At 39.0% G+C, this 16,719-nt stretch overlaps 1 protein-coding gene across 1 annotated transcript in view; it reads left to right on the top strand.

Annotated features, from left to right (window-relative positions):
* LOC104158312 (lysine-specific demethylase 4C-like) overlaps window positions 1-16,719 on the top strand; it is a gene marked incomplete at its 3' end in the record, with an annotated part of 49,240 nt that overhangs the window by 2,298 nt on the left and 30,223 nt on the right. The window contains exons 2-3 of the mRNA XM_009695924.1: window positions 8,252-8,427; window positions 10,140-10,254. Coding sequence (XP_009694226.1) covers window positions 8,252-8,427; window positions 10,140-10,254 — 291 coding nt within the window. The remainder of the gene's footprint in view (window positions 1-8,251; window positions 8,428-10,139; window positions 10,255-16,719) is intronic.

Below are 16,719 nucleotides of genomic sequence, written 5' to 3'. Positions count from 1 at the left end.
GACATCCTGGGGTGGACTCCACTGCAGGCAGGAAACTGGATTCAGGGATGCACGGGTCAGGGTCGGAGGCAGAAGAGCGAACAGAGTCCCACCAGGAATCTGGCCATGAAGGAAAGAGGGCTGACCCCTGTGATCCCCGAGTTTTATACCAAGTATTCCTGTGGGTGGGATGGAATACTGCATTGGTCAGTCGTTGGTTACCTGTCCTCGCTGCCGGTTCCTGTGGGTGTGACCCATTTTCCGCCTCCCCCCTGCAGGGAGCCCAGCGGAGCCCAAGAGAGCCCACAGGGAACAAGCACCCACCCATGGGCCTTTCTGCATAACAATCCCGCTTCTACCCCTGCAACACCTACAGTATTAACCACCATCAACTCTGAAAGCAGGCACTGCCTGAAACCTGTAGTCAGCTTCAGACAGTGCAGTTACTAAGACAACAACAAAAAAAATCTACTGAAAGCAGAAATAGTTCTGTTTCAGCCAAACCAGGACAAAGTTGCACAGGAACATGTCCAGGTGGGTTTTGAAGTCTCCAGAGAAGGAGCCTCCACAACCTCTCTGGGCAGCCTGCTCCAGTGCTCGATCACCCTCAAAGTAAAGAATTTTTTCCCCAGGTGGAACTCCCTGTGTTTCAGTTTGTGCCCGTTACCCCTTAACCTGTCACTGGGCACTGCTGAAAACAGTCTGGCCCCATCCTCTTGACGTCCACCCTTAAGGTATTTATAAGCATTGATCAGATCTCCTCTTAGTCTTCTCTTCTCCAGGCTCAACAGACCCAGCTCTCTCAGCCTTTCCTCGTAAGGGAGATGCTCCAGTCCCCTCATCATCTTTGTTCCCCTCCTCTGGACTCTCTCAAGTAGTTCCTTGTCTTTCTTGAACTGGGGAGCCCAAAACTGGACACAGTACTCCAGATGTGGCCTGACCAGGGCAGAGTAGAGGGAGAAGATAACCTCCCTCGACCTGCTGGCCACGCTCTTCTTGCTGCATCCCAAGATACCCTTGCCTTTCTTGGCCGCAAGGGCACATTGCTTGTTCAGTCCTGGGTTACAACAATTTAAAGGTATTTCTGTTACAATCTTCACCTTTGGTTCCTTTGGACTAGACCAATGAACACCTCCCCTTGCTCCTGGTCCAGCTTGGGCTTACTCACAGACTGCAGTCTCTTAGGGGTGTACCTACTCCAAGTGAAGCCTTATCTATGGGCCACAGTCTCTTCAGCAGTATACCTGCTGCGGCATAGACTTATCCACAGTCGCAGTCGCTTTGAGGTGCACCCGTTCCAGTGTGGCCTTGTCTGTGGGCCACAATCCCTTCAGAGATATACCTGCTTCAGCATGCTTACCTACTGCCACAGTCCCTTCGGAAGTAAACCTGCTCTGACATGACCTTACCCATGGCTGAATTCCCTTCAGGGTTGTACCTGCTCTGTCATGGGTTTATCTGTGGCCACATGCTTTTGAGGTACTCCAGCATGACCTCATGCACAGCCACTGATGCTTCAAGGTGTACCTGCTGCAGCATGGTACATCACCATGCAACATCATTTAAGTAGTTATGCTGTATCTGGTTTTCCACTTTTCAGACCAGCAGGACACAGTGCAGATCTAGAAATCCTAGCTTAATTATAAGTAGTCAGTGGGAGTAGCCATGTTCTTCACAGGATTTTTAAGCTAATGTTGCAAAGTCAAGACATTTAATAGAGAAGAGAAGACTACTCTGCAATTCTTGGTTTCCCCCTGCCCGCTCCCTCCTCCCTGCTTCCTGTAAAACAAAGCAAATCTGAACCCCTCACACTTTGAAGACCTTGTATTTTATTTACTTGCTGATTTCTGAGAGTAGAGTACATATCGGTCATATTTTCAAACTCTTCTCTGTGAACAGGAGAGATGTGATAAATAGACAACAGAGGAAAGCCTGAGCTGAATTTTTCACATATTTAACTAGATTATGGAACCTGCTTGTTTAGAGATGAACTATTGCAGTCCTCTCATCTTGAGTAGTAAACTTAAGAGCAAATTCATCATAGTGACATCAGTTGCTCCATAGATTTATGCCATTAACATGTATGTGAGCAAGAAATTCTAGCTATGTATCATTCTGTGGATTATGTACATGAACTCAACATTAAAAAAAAACCTGTTAATTTTCATATTGTTTAAATAAGTAACTTTATTTCAACTGTTGGTAGTTTCTAATCCTGTTTCATGAGGACCTAGCCAATGAAATAGACAATGCCTTATGACCAGTCACTGAGATGATACTGATTTTCTTCTATTTCAGTTTCTTTACTCATACATAATGTACCTGCTTTCTTTGGTATGTTGTGTATAAACAAAGACAAGAATTCATAAATTGTACCCCTTGCTTTCTCTGGCTGTATGAGGAAGCTGTTATATGAGCCACAGTTGAGTTGGCAACATTGGGGATTGTGGGATCGAGTACACCCTCAGCAAGTTTATTGACAACACCAAGCTGGGTGGTGCGGTTGACACACTGGAGGGAGGAGATGCCTTCCAGAGGGATCTGGACAGACTTGAGATGTAGGCACGTGCAAACCTCATAGTTGGAGTGAGTCCAGAGGAGGCCACGAAGATGAACAGAGCGACTGAGCACCTCTGCTATGAGGACAGGCTGAGAGAGTTGGGGTTGTTCAGCGTGGAGAAGAAAAGGCTCCAGGGAGACCTTCTAGCAGCCTTCCAGTACCTAAAGGGGGCCTACAAGAAAGCTGGGGAGGGACTTTTTACAAGGGCATGTAGTGATAGGACAAAGGGCAATGGCTTTAAACTGAAAGAGGGAAAATTTAGATTAGATAATAAGGAAGAAATTCTTCACTGTGAGGGTGGTGAGACATTGGACAAGATTGCCCAGAGAGGCTGTGGATGTCCCATCCCTGGAAGTGTTCAAGTCCAGGCTGGATGTGGCTTTGAGCAAGCTGGTGTAGGGGAAGGTGTCACTGCCCATGGCAGGGGGTTTGGAACTAGATGATCTTTTAAGTCCCTTCCACCCAAACCATTCCATGATTCTATGGTTAGTGTGTAACGTATTTGGAAAAAAAAAAAAAAAAAAAAAACAAAGCAAAAAATGAACTACTTTTGTTTAAAAATAAGTGTATTTGTGATATGCTCTCTATCATGGCTATATCTGTCCTAGGCTGCAACTAATCTTTTCATTTGATAGTATTCAAAACCATAAGCTTCTTAATTTTGAGAAAAAAAAATACCTTTATATTCACTTGTTACTGAAAGTTAAAGATGACATAATATCAATAGAATATACTGATGCTGTCCTTTTAAAAAGAGTGGCACTTAAAATGTAAACTTTATTTCCTGTAAACTTTGTTTTGAAGTTAAAACATCTTAAAGGAAGTAGTACTTCTTCTTAGGTTAGGCACATGAGTATGTGAAACTGACTTTAAAAATACTAGATGCAACAGTGACGTCTACCAGGTGTTTCAGTAAAGAGTATTATGCAGATGTTGGCTGTGTCATGGATGCCGGCATATACTGTATTTAATTTACTTTAACACTAATCTAGTCAAAAATCAATCTAAAATGGTGATGATGGCAACGGAAGAACAGAGGTTAGGCTGTGGTATTTTGTTCTTCAATGTGGTGTAATGTTGCAATATGTAGATTAGAATCCCATAACTGAGTTGAAAATGAGTGAGGAGTCCATTCTAATAATTTAAGTGACAATCAAAGTACTTCAGAGATATGACAGCTTTCAGGATTAGTATGAGAAGTGAGTAGTAAATTTTAGATGCATATCCTTAGTTAACACTGTGAAACCTGTATTAATTTTTAAATTTTCAAATGACTTTTTTTTTAAATGTAATTAAATACAAATTGAAACCACTTTCTTTTCTGATGAGATCATGAGCTGCTTCCTTAAGGATGAATCTTTCAGTGTTGTTGCTGTTATCAAATTCTAACTATTTATTTTGTAGTTTTATCTGGACTATGGAATTTTTTTTCAAAAAAGGAAATGACATTTTTTTCTGGCTCTGTCATTAACTTCATCTCTCAATGACAGGATTATTAGATCTCATTATCAGGTAGTAGGGATGGTAAATTTGGCTACAAATTACTGTTCTCTCAAATTGTACATGTACATGCAGTTAAGAGAGACTGAAAATTAGTGCAATCTTAAAAATAATTCCAAGATTTGATTTACAGAGGTTGTCACTACTCTCATAGCACTTGGGGTTTCATACTATTTTTGTTAAGTCACTAAAACTGAACACGCCCACTGACGGCAGCACTTGGCCATGTAGTCAGGGATTTATGATATTTTGCATAGTATAATTTGTCTTGTTTGAAGTTAATATCCATGTGCTTATATGTTTGAAAATGTGTGTGTCTATTTTTTGACCATACACCTAGGATTTAATTCCCATTCCATCTATCACATTTCAAAACCATTTGGGAAGCTCTTCTCCATGTACAAATTGTTAAAATGTGATAGTCCCAGGATATATTTTTATGTATCTGTGTTTATATACACATGAGATATCTACTGACCTGCATTTACAGAACACCTGGAGTAATGTCTATCATACAAGAAAGCATAACAAATGCTTTTAAAAATGATTAATTATGTTAGTGGTGTTTCAGTTGTACTGTTACTGAGGAAGGACCCTTCTAACCATACCATGTAGGTCTGCTTTATCCTTCTTCTGCTTGATACTAGAATAGCAATTAAAGTATCTCTAGCTGTGTACAGCCTGTGGGTTAGTAGCTACATATTACTCAGTTGTCTTGAGACTTTTTTATATTCTGATTTTCACTATTTTTTGATATATCTCAAAAAAAATGTACATGTACAAAAAACCCCTCAACTAGGTATTTTTAAACAAATCTTATCAAGTCAATAATTCATACTGTAAAAGTTTAAGGGACATTTTCTGAGTTTTGGAAATTGGATTTAAAATTACAAGAATAAAATTTTTTTGTGTTTTGATAGTAATATAAATGAACTTACAGAGCACTTAGTTTGTATTAAGTCTAGGATGTACAGACTCAAGTGTGAATGCAAAGGGAATAAAGACTGCCATATGCAGAAACAGTAATTTGACTTCTAAACAGAGGTCATAAACAGATTAGACATACTCAACACTTTAGGTTAAATGTGAAAATGTAAGGGGAGGAGACCTATTACCTGTTTGGAAGAATATGTGTATGTAAATGGGGATAAAATGACTATAAGGCTTGCACATATTGTGGGAGTTGGGGGAGTGTGGGGAATAAAATCTTTAAAAAAAATAAATGTTCCTAATACTGTGCCTGAAACAAATGATTAAGTTGCTAGACAAACAACACTAAAGCATTTCCAGAGCAGATAATATACAGTGGCATCCCTAGAGCAAGTTGACTAAAAGTTTCCATTAGACTTTTGAAGGTCTGGAATGAGCTTTAGGCATAGATAACGTGTTTTAGTCTTATTGTTACAGAGGATCCTATACTTAAAAAGGAAAACAAGGAATGAGAGCAATAGAACAAATGATAAGCAAGGCACACTGGTAGATTGGTTGCTCTTTACTTGAATAAGAAGTGTATTGGAGACTCAAACTGCATTTATATAGAGTAAAATAGTAAATTAATTTGCAGTTGCATTGGCAAGTAGAAAAGTAATTTTGGAACATGATACTGAAAATAAATGTTGGCAAGTACAAGAAAAACAATTTTCAGAAGAGTTGGGGCAGAAGTAGCTACATAGAAATAGTAGCCAGTGCCATTCAGAATCAAATGCAGAACAGCAGATTACCAGTATATGACAGAGCATTTAACAGAAATTTATGTGTTGATAGGACTCTGAAATAACCTCAGTTGTACTAATGTGCAGCCTTCATGGAGGAGTCTGAGTGGTATAACTAAGACATCTGTATCTGAAACTGAATATATATCACACTAAATAACACTAGACGGTGTTGATATGCTTAGGATATTTGAAAGATACATGTAGAGATATGTAAATGAGAAAGCCTTGCCTTAGGTTTTCCCTTTTTTATATTTGAACGTTGAACAGCTTGGCTGAACAAGTCAATCTAGGTTCCTTCTGTAGAATAAACCTAACTTGCCTGACTTTGAAGAGGTTATTTTTACTAAAGGGACAGTGGGACAGGTCATTAGTAAAAACTCAGAAACCTAATCATTATTTCCAGGTCTGATAGTGACTAGCTGTGTGTTGCTTTAGGCATGATATTTTAACATCTGCAGCCTTTACCTTGACATTTGTTGAAGAGTGCAAATTCTTTGGGACAGGGACTCTGTTTTCTTTTAAAACGATGTGTGGCATATTAGTCCCCACAGCATTCACTTCTCTAACTGGGACTCTAATTACAACAATAATAAACATGCTGCAGTTAGCTGGAAGGTGATATTTTGAACCTGTATTCACAAAAATATTTTTATTGCTTAAAACACACTGACCTTGAATTAAATAAGATAATGCAAATTTTGCTTTTCAGTATTCATATATTTAGCCAAACCTACAAGTTCATGCTTAATAATCATGAAAATGGAAATCTCTGTGCACATATTTCATTTCTATACATATATTCTGAATGCATGACTTCTCTACTTCAAAACCAACATTTTACATTTTGTTGATGTGCATATAATTTAAGATCTGTGTGAAAGAAATAAGTAGGGATCACAGGATGATTCGATTATTTTTTTTTCTCTAAAAGCAAACAACACTGAAACTTGCTAAGTAGTCCCTGTACACCTGAAGTCCCATGGAAGCTGGGAAGGAAAAAGGAAAAGAGGGAGTTGCATCTGTGTAAAGTCTGGATAAAAACACCTGTTTATGTTTAAAATAAAAACATTAGGTATGGAAGTATGTTACTACCTGGTAACTTTTCTTCAGCTTGATATTTCTGTTTTAGTGTGTGTTTGCTAGCATGAATGGTCTTGATCAGATTTCTTTGGGGGATGGACTATTTGAGTACATCAGCATTACAGTTAGCCCATTTGTGATTGTTTTTCAAAGGTAGCAAGTGATCTCAGGATCTATCTGTATTATTTTTTAGAATTTTTACTTTCTCGGGGTGATATAATAGCAAAATCTCTACTGGATGATATTGTGTGGAATCCTGAAATGCATGTTAGAGGAACAGCCTAGCTAGCCTAGTGTAAAGGCTACCTCTAAGATGCGAATTAGTTATTCAAGTAATGTAATTCGTATGTGGTAGATACATGTTTATGAAAGCCATCCTACTTTGTTGTATGTTACTTTAAAAGTTTCCAAGCCAATGCTTGTGAAAATTTGGTTTAAGCACCACGGAAAAGAATGAGTGAGTATGATGAGTGGATCAAAGAACTTATCATTGTGCCTTTGGGCAAGTAAAAGTTCAAAACCAAAATTATATATTAAAAATGTCTGTTGCTGAGTTTTAAAACTGTTACAATCTAGAGAGTTTTCTGTTTTCAGATAGAATAATGTATGCAAGGAATGTGCAAAATTACGTAGTTTGTTAAAGAACACTGGTATGATTACAGGGTTCTTTGAAATTCCTGATGGCTTTATTGCTAACACTTTAGAATCTGCTGAGGAGTTTTCATAAACTTTGGGCAATTCTGTTGTATTTGAAATAAAAGTGCCAACTTTACAATTGATTAATCTGCACTTAGCTTTAATCTTTAATTATGAGGTTTAAATCATGTTAGTATAAAAACTAGTATATCTAAATTAGGGCAAACTCTTACGGTAATAGAGTTGTACCCTGCAGTTTTATGGAGAGTAAGTTAAACAGACTCTAAAATCTAAAGCTCGCTAAAATAGCTGTATTTTTTCATTAAGAAATAAAGTTATTCGTACTGTTTACACCAACTAACATTTGGACAGGGGACTGGCAATCTTTTGTATGAACTTTTTTTTTAATTGAGGATAACAATTTTATATCCTCCAGTATGAAGTGTTAGTGAATTATAAGGCTTTCTGATTATAAAATATTTGACTATTCTGTTATTATATCCGTGTATGTTTCTACAGTTGCACGTGATTGAACTGTTGTAGATTAGCGAGCTGCTGCTTATGAATTGAGGCAATACTATGCCCATTTTGAATTGCTTTCTGCATTATGTAGGAGCACGTACATGGACAGTTAGTAGTTGTGAAACAGCTGGTAAGCAAGTGTTCATTTGAGCATGTGGGCATATTTGACTGGTTCTTCTGATTATTTTTTTTTTTTCTGGAATGTTTTGAATTGATATTACAACTGTTGATGTCCTGTTTTTTATTTCTGGATTTAAAGGTTATCCCACCAAAGGAGTGGAAGCCAAGAAAACATTATAATGATATTGAAGATTTGGTGATTCCTGCTCCAATTCAGCAGATGGTCACTGGCCAGTCGGGGCTCTTCACACAGTACAACATTCAGAAAAAGCCAATGACAGTGAAGGAGTTCAAGCAGCTGGCCAACAGTGACAAGTATGTATATGGAGGTCTTGCTTAGAAAGACAAATATTTTTTTGTTCCCATATTATGGTTTCTTTGAATCGTGCTAGGCAGCTGGTGATTTTTTCACTTAGGAGAGGTTTTCCTGTCTTCTAAGTTGTGGAAGGGTACCACAATATTTCTGTTGTTGGAAGCAGCTGGTAACATGGCAGCAAGAAAACATCTGAAAAACCTAAGACATGGTGCTTTCTGTCTACCTTTTTTCCTTTCTATTCTAACAAATGCTTATGCTGAAAATAATGAAGATGATACAGACTTACATGTGAGTTCTGAGTATTAATATTTAATATTTTACTCTTTTTTTTGGGCCTAGATGCCAAAATGGCCTATTATCATGTAGTTCTGAAAATAAAACAGTATCTTTTTTAACTCGCCTGGAAGTTTTTGCTTTAATCTAAGATAACTCAGCTGCACCTAGTGAATCTCTATGTTCTGGTTATGGCAAGATGGATATTAAGGGAGGGGAAAAAAAGTCTGTGAAGGACTAAGCACTATACTAAAAAATTTCAAATTGGTGGGCATTCCAATAAGAGGGAAGTGCTAGAATGAATTCTCCATTCCTTTTGACCACGTAAAAAGAATAAATGCTAATTCAGTGTTTCCTCACAAACAACTGGGAATAGTTTCTAGAAGATGAGTCAAAGGATCCTACAGAGAAAAAATATTTTAATATAAAGAAGGAAGGTAACAGTGCCCTAGTTTGAAGGAAAGTTTCTCTCATAAGTTAACTTAAGATATTAACGGGTTACAAAATAAGCTGTTATCAAGATCAGGAGAAACTAGGACATGAAAAGTTTTCAAAGAGGCTCATTGGAAAATGTTCCATAATATCTATGCCTTTGTAAAAGTGCAAAACTGGGCTTCTTTTCTAAATTAAAAAGGATCAGTGTGTTTCTGCCCATATATTACTTGTGAAAAATTGAGGTTATGACACTTAAAATTTTCTTCCTCTGGTAAGTGGTAATGGGGACCTATTTTGTAGTTCTTAAAATTATTTGTTCAATAACTGTTAAGAGGGGAGAGTAAACCTTCTGAAAGTATATACATATTTATCCATATAAAAGTGTGGTGCCCTGTGCTACACTAAAGGAATAAAAAGAAAAAATACCTTAAATATTTTTTTCACTGCATGGTAGAATTTTTGGTATCAGCTGTTTGAAACATTGTGCCTTTTCTCAAAAGGTTTTTCTGGGGAAGGAAGAAGAGAAGAAAGTACTAGTTTTGCCTGGCAGGGCTGGTACTCAGCAGAATTAGTACATTTATGTTGTTGTGACACAAGCTTGTGCAGGACCTACCTTTGCAGAGCTGGTAGTGAGGAAGGAAAATAACAAACACTTGTCAGTTAAGTGGCTTTTCCCTGTATGGCTTTTTTATAATAGAGAAACTAAAGGGAGGGCTTCAGCCTGAGGACAGCCAGTCGATGCACTGTTTAGCTGCTGGAGACTGAAGAAAATCTTGTATGGGTACGTGTATGACTTCAGTTACTGTAGCTATTAGGTAGGAGGTTGCATGCTATGGTGAATCATGAAACCAAGAATTCAGGACAACTAATAATTCCTATATTTCAGTGAATTTGAAATAAAGTGATCTCTTAGTGTTCAATTTGCAGGATCAGAAGCATAACCCATTGTGAAGGTGGTTATTGAAAGACCATGCTGAACCTTTGCCTACCTCTTCCTCTGCAGATACTGTACCCCAAGATACGTAGATTATGAAGATCTGGAGCGTAAATACTGGAAGAACTTGACTTTTGTGGCACCAATTTATGGAGCAGATATCAATGGGAGCATTTATGATGAAGTACGCATAACATTTTATGAAGTTTATCTCTTCCAGCCCTCTTTTAAAGGGTACTGTACTTAAAGGATACATTCTTGCTTTGTGACTGAGAATCTGTCTTTCTTTTGAAGTCTTTGTTACTCACTGTAAAGACTCCAAGCAAGATTGAAATTAACTCTGCATCTGCAAGAGTCAGACAGTTCTCTCTGTAGACAGTAGGATATTGCTGCTGATCCTGATCATAAGACTCTTCCCTTTCCTCACTTTGAACTCTGCAGAACTTTGAGATTCCTTCTTATTTATTTATTTGTTAGCATTTCAGTATGTATGTTACCTGTGTACCTTTGTGGAAATTTAGTGATATTTTAAAAAACTTTTACTTTAATTAAAAGATTAAATACTTTATTTCTCTCTCTTTCACTGAAGAAAATTGATAGCTATACTTTATACATGCTTGGAATGCCTGCAGTTTCCCTGAAATGTGCTTACAATTACTGTGTACCTCTGAATTAAAATAGACAAAATGGATACTTCCTACAGAAATTAATTTTGCTGGTTACTTGCCATGATCTCCACAGATAAAAAGGGACTTTTAACATAGATTTCATTATGCAAAGAATTGCAGAATATCTATTGATATCAATTAGGCTATGTAAGTAGCTATAGGAACTGGATTTTGAAAGGATTATTTAAGTAATGAGGCTAACAGAAGAAATGTTAGCATTTCAAAAAAGATTTGAGGATTTAAAAAATACAAGGCAAACTTTTCTCCAAAACAATCTACCATGTGTAGAGTTCTTGAGTTGTTTCATGTTCTGTGTACCTGCCTTCTCCAATCACTCAAAAAAAAAAAGTAGAATTTCCCTGTGGCAGGTGGTCTATTTCATATTTCTTCAGAAAAGACAAATTATTTGAAGACTCTGTCCAAAGATAAATACAGTCAGCCAAGATGGCTTAAAGCAGTGTGATCTTTGAAGGATAGCTATAAATGTGCAATAGTCTATTGTTTAGAGAAAGCAGCAAGTCCAAATTCTATTGTGTGTAGAAATAGCTGTATAAAAATGATTTAGAAAATAATTGAAAGGTCTGGTTTGGGGCGTTTTGGTGAAGAGACATTCTAGATGACTGTTGCTTTGTGGAGACCAAAATGGGGCACAAGAATGCAGTGTTTCTTTCAAGAAATAGAAGCTTCTCTGATAAATTTTTTATTCCTTTAACGTTGGGAGACAATGCCTTCTGGCATAACCTTTTGAAAATGCACACTTTGTTTTGATTGTGTTTTCTTTGGTCTTTAGTATCTTAAGGTTACTGTTGCATGAGCAACATTTCCAAAGAAAAGAGAATGCAGTAATACCTGATTTTGAAGTGCTGACTGGTCAAAGAGAAGGTCAGAGATTTGCTTCTCATGGAATTGCACTGTCATTGGATTTGGAGGCTGAGGAAGGGAGTTCAAAAAAACAAAGGGTGAAGTGAGAAGAGCAGTGTTCAGCAGTCCTAACTCAGATGTTAGGTGCATAGGAAGAGGAGACAAGGAAAGCACTGAAAGTTGCAGGGAGTGGGGAATAAAAGAGTGGGGAAGAAAAACCTTAATGGCTATGATTAAATGGGTATTATTTAAAAATAAACAAATAGCAAAGGGGAAATGTTAGTGAAAGGAATAGACACTGAGCAAAGTGTGAACAGACTGAGCAGTTAATGTGACAGCCACATCATGGTGTACAGCCTAGTGGGGTTTAGAGGAAAAGAAGGAAAAACCACTGTTACCAAACTGTTGGTGAGAAAGTTATGGGTGCCACTCACTGATCAAAATGCTTTTAGAATATTTTTGCCGAAGTTAATTTTTGGCCAGCAGATGGTGTACTTGCACAACTAATATTTTTCATGTCTTATGCTTGAAAATGGTGCTAAGAAAGGATGTTTTTGATTCTGCTTGGTATTAGAGCTTGTTCTTATGTCTTCATTCAGTTTGCTTCAGGATTGTAATTATTCGGGCAAAGGAGATGCATACGAGTAGCTGACATTCTGGGCAACATATAGCAGAAAGAGAATGGCAGGGTTAATTTGTCATAACAGCCTATTTATGATAAACAAAACCAAATGGTTTTTACAAAATGCATTTTATAGAAAAGTCTGTTATAGATGTTGCATTTAATACAGAAAGGTAAATATCTGGCAGAATTCCAGGTAGAAGAACACCAGGAGCTTGGTGAAAGTGTGATATATCCATGTACTTGGCCCATCAAAATTAGTGAGAAATGCTGCTGTGCTGCAAGTCCTTATTATTTAGTTTAAAAGTTTACCAGTTACGTTTTCTTTTCCTCATGGTGACATTTAATTTTATATTGAGACATCTGTATCTGAACCATGATGAAGCCTAAATTTTTACTATTCAGATTATTTAAGAAACAATATTGTTATTTGTGGAATCCAGCACCTTGCTGTCGTTGTGCCAGAGGGATCATCACTAAGGAACAGATTGTAAGGATCGTTATTTATGTTAAGATTATAAGCGTTATTAGATATACCTTCACGGTTCTGTCTTTTTGTTGCTATAAGGTCATCTGTAGTTGAGTGAAAATTAATATTACTGAAAGAGTTTATAATGTCAATAATAAAGCACCAGCCTCACTAGCTGCAGTTGTTAAACTGATTCATGAATTGATTATGAACACTTAAGAGTTACAGTTGTTTAGGAAGTTTAATTGAGAAGTGATTATTTTATTTTTTTGTTATGTTATTTCTAGAGAGCTATCTTACTTGCGAGTTGACATGAATGTAATGCTAACTTGAGCCAGCTTAGACTGTGAATGACTAGCCTTTGAAACAGTTGCAGAAAGTTACTGTTCCTGTCTGGAAGGGGAAGGAAGACACATTATTTTGTTTCTGGTATCATAACGTTATTAACTTTATTACCTTTTTATTAACTTATTTGGAAATTATACCTGCGAGTGAATTGAAGAGTGTGATTCACCTAGCTTTTCTGTATAGTCTCTGTTCTGGGGAACTACAGTTAGGTCTTCCACTTCCATGCCTGTATCAACTGTTGTTTAAATCAAACCACCAATCACTGAGGCTACATATTAAGTTGTTTCCTTGTTGTATGAGATATGAGGAGCTCAAATTAACTTTTTCTGTTTCCTGTTTTTTTTATGTTTTTTTTTGTTGTTGTTGTTAGTTGGTTGTTTGTTTTTTTTAAATTAATTTGAAATTGTATTTGTATGGACAGATGTGAAAGACATATGAAACCCCTACATGGGCTGATGTAGCAACTAGGGAGAAAAAAACTTCCTGATTTCAAAAGAAGATCCAAAGTGACTAATGAGTTATAAAACACATCTGATTTCAGTGTGGTCCGTGGGATCCACTCTTCAGTAGAGAAAAGCCAATGGAAGAAGCACGTATAAATATTGTCTTGCCTATCTCTCACCACTCTTCTTCAGCTTCTATCTTGAAGATATCACTTTACTTCCCTTTTCCTTCTTTTAGCTTTATTTCTCCTGGTAAGACAATCCCTACTGCCTAACTTCTCCCATGTCTAAGCTGTAGGGAGCATATTTGATTATAATACAAGAATGATTGATTCAGTAGAGTCTGTAGGCTAACAATTGGTTATTTGCGCTAAACTGTAGGTACATCTCTAATGTAATATTAACTGTAGCAACCGATGTACTCAAGTTTCCTGCTATATCCCTTGACAGAGCAGCTAACTTGATTTTAAAGCAACACCTTGACATTATATGTAGAGTTTGGATTTGACCATGAAATGAGTAAGGGATTGCATCTGAGTTGTAAGTTAACCTAATGCTGCAGAAGAGCAGCAGGCATAAGCAATCCAAGAGTCTCTGGAGAGCATCAGTGACAAAGTCCTTTCCAAAGTTGTGTGCTGGACCTCATACAAACAAGGAAGGACTTGTTGCGGATGTGAAGGCTGAAAGCAACCTTGGCTGTAGTGACCATGAGATGGTGGCGTTCAGGGTCTTAAGAGGAGATGTCAAGACAGAAAGCAGGACCACAACCCTGGCTTTCAGGAGAGCAGACTTTGGCCTCTTCAGTGATCTGTGTGGAAGAGTCCCATGGGATAAGGCCCTGGAGGGAAGATCGCCCAATAAAGTTGGTTGGTATTCACCTCCTTGAAGCTCAAGAGTGGTCCATCCTAATAAGCAGGAAGTCAGGCAAAAATGCCAGGGGTCTGCATGGATGAGCAAGGAGCTTTTGACAAAACTCAAGCATAAACAGGAAAAACACTGGGGGTAGAAGCAGAGATGTGTAACCTGAGAGGCTTGTCCGAGTATGCAGAAATGCAATTGGGAATGTCAAAGCCTACCTGGAATAGAATCTGAGAGATGTTGAAGGCAAGAAGAAGGACTTCCCTAAGTGTATGCCAGGGAAGAATCCTGGGTTCAATCCTGTTTAACATCTTCATTATTGATTTGGATGATGGGGCAGAGTTTGCAGATGATACAAAACTGGGCTTGACTGATATGCCAGAGGGTCATGCTGCCATCCAGAGTGACCTTGACAGGTCAGAGAAACAGGCTGACAGAAACTTCATGAAGCTCAACAAGGGGAATTTTAAACTGCCGCACTTGGCGTGGAAAAACCCCAGGTATATGGGTTACCTGATGGGGACTGAAGGCTGGAAAGCTGCTTTCTGTAAAAGTTGTTTGGGAGCCCTGTGAGACACCAGGTTGAACATGAGCCAACAATGTGCCCATGCAGCAAAGGTGGCTAACAGTGTCTTGGGCTGCATTACGAGGAGTGCTGCCAGCAGATCAAGGGTGGTGATCCTTCCCTTTTATTCAGGACTGCTGAGGCTATATCTGGAGTGCAATGCCCAATTCTGGGCTCCACATCTCTCCCCAAAGATACAGAGCTACTGGAGAGAGCCCAGCGAAGGGCCAGTAAGAAATTGAAGGGGCTGGAAAATCTCTCATATGAGGGAAGGCTGAGAGAACTGGAACTGTTCAGCCTAGGAAAGAGAAGGCTTGGAGGGGCTTTGTCAATATATATAAATACCTGCAGGGAGGGTGCAAAGAGAATGGAGTCAGGCTTTTGTCAGCAGTGCCCAGTGACAGGACCAGAGCCAATAAGCACAGACAGAAACACAGAAGGTTCCTCCTGAACTTGAGGAAGCACTTTTTCACTGTGAGGGTGAATGAGTCCTGGCACAGATGGCCCAGAGAGATTGTGGATTTCTCCATCCTTGCGGAGGTAGTCCTACAGATAGTCTTTTGCAAACTACCATAAGTATATCTCTTGTATGCCATCCTTTGCAGTATTGTATTGGGTTTGCATGGCAAGGTTTTGGTAGCAGTGGGGACTAGAGGGGTGGCTTCTGTCAGGAGCTGCTAGAAGCTTCCCCTGTGTCCAACAGAGCCAATGCCAGCTAGCTGCAAGATGAACCCGCTGCTGACCCAGCAGTGACAGTGGTAGTGCCTCTGTGGTAACATATTGGAGAAGGGGAAAAAAACTGCTGCACAACAGCAACCGCAGCTGGAGAGAGGAGTGAGAATATGTGAGAGAAACAACTCTACAGACACCAAGGTCAGTGAAGAAGGAGGAGGAGGAGGTGCTCCAGGCACCAAAGCAGAGATTCCCTAGCAGCCTGTGGTGCAGCTGTCCCCCTATAGCCCATGGAGATTAATGGTGGAGCAAATCTCCACCTGCAACCTGGGGAGGACCCCATGCTGGAGCAGGTGGATGCTGAAGGAAGCTGTGACCCTGTGAAGACCCCATGCTGGAACAGGCTCCTGGCAGGACCTGTGGACTCATGGAGAGAGGAACCTGTACTGGAACAGATTTGCTGTCTGGGCTTGTGACCCCGTGGGTGACCCAGCCTGGAGCAGTCTGTTCCTGAAGGACTGCACCCTATGGAAAGGACCCACGCTGAGCAGGGCAAGAGTGTGAGGAGACTTCCCCCTGAGGAGGAAGGAGTGGCAGAGACAATGTGTGATGAACTGACCACAACCCTCATTCGCCATCCTCCTGCACCGCTCAGGGGGAGGAAGTAGAGAATTTGGGAGAAAAGTTAAGCCTGGGAAGAAGGGATGGGTGAGGGGAAGGTGTTTTAAGATTTAGGATTTATTTATCATTGTCCTATTGTGGTAGTAAACTAAATTAATTTTTTCTCAAATTGAGTCTGTTTTGCCTGTGACGGTAACTGTTGAATGATCTCTCTGTCCTTATCTTGACCCATGATCTTTTAATTTTATTTTCTCTCTCCTGTTGAGCTGAGGACGGGAGTGATAGAGCAGCTTTGGTGGGCATCTGGCATCCAGCCAGGGTGAACCCACCACAAGTATGTACAGGATGTTACTGGGTAGCTTAATGAGGGGACATGGACTAATCATTTTTTAAAATACAGAAAGTTTTAGCACGTTTTAGCATGTTTAGCATGTTTTAGCATGTGATTATGTGACCAGGTTAGTGGATGAGGGAAAGGCTGTGGATATTGTCTACCTAGATTTCTGTAAAGCCTTTGACACT

Source organism: Cariama cristata, unplaced genomic scaffold (genome assembly GCF_000690535.1).
Source record: "Cariama cristata isolate BGI_N322 unplaced genomic scaffold, ASM69053v1 scaffold5912, whole genome shotgun sequence".
NCBI classification, from domain to species: domain Eukaryota; kingdom Metazoa; phylum Chordata; class Aves; order Cariamiformes; family Cariamidae; genus Cariama; species Cariama cristata.
This window is presented reverse-complemented; position numbering and strand designations above follow the sequence as displayed.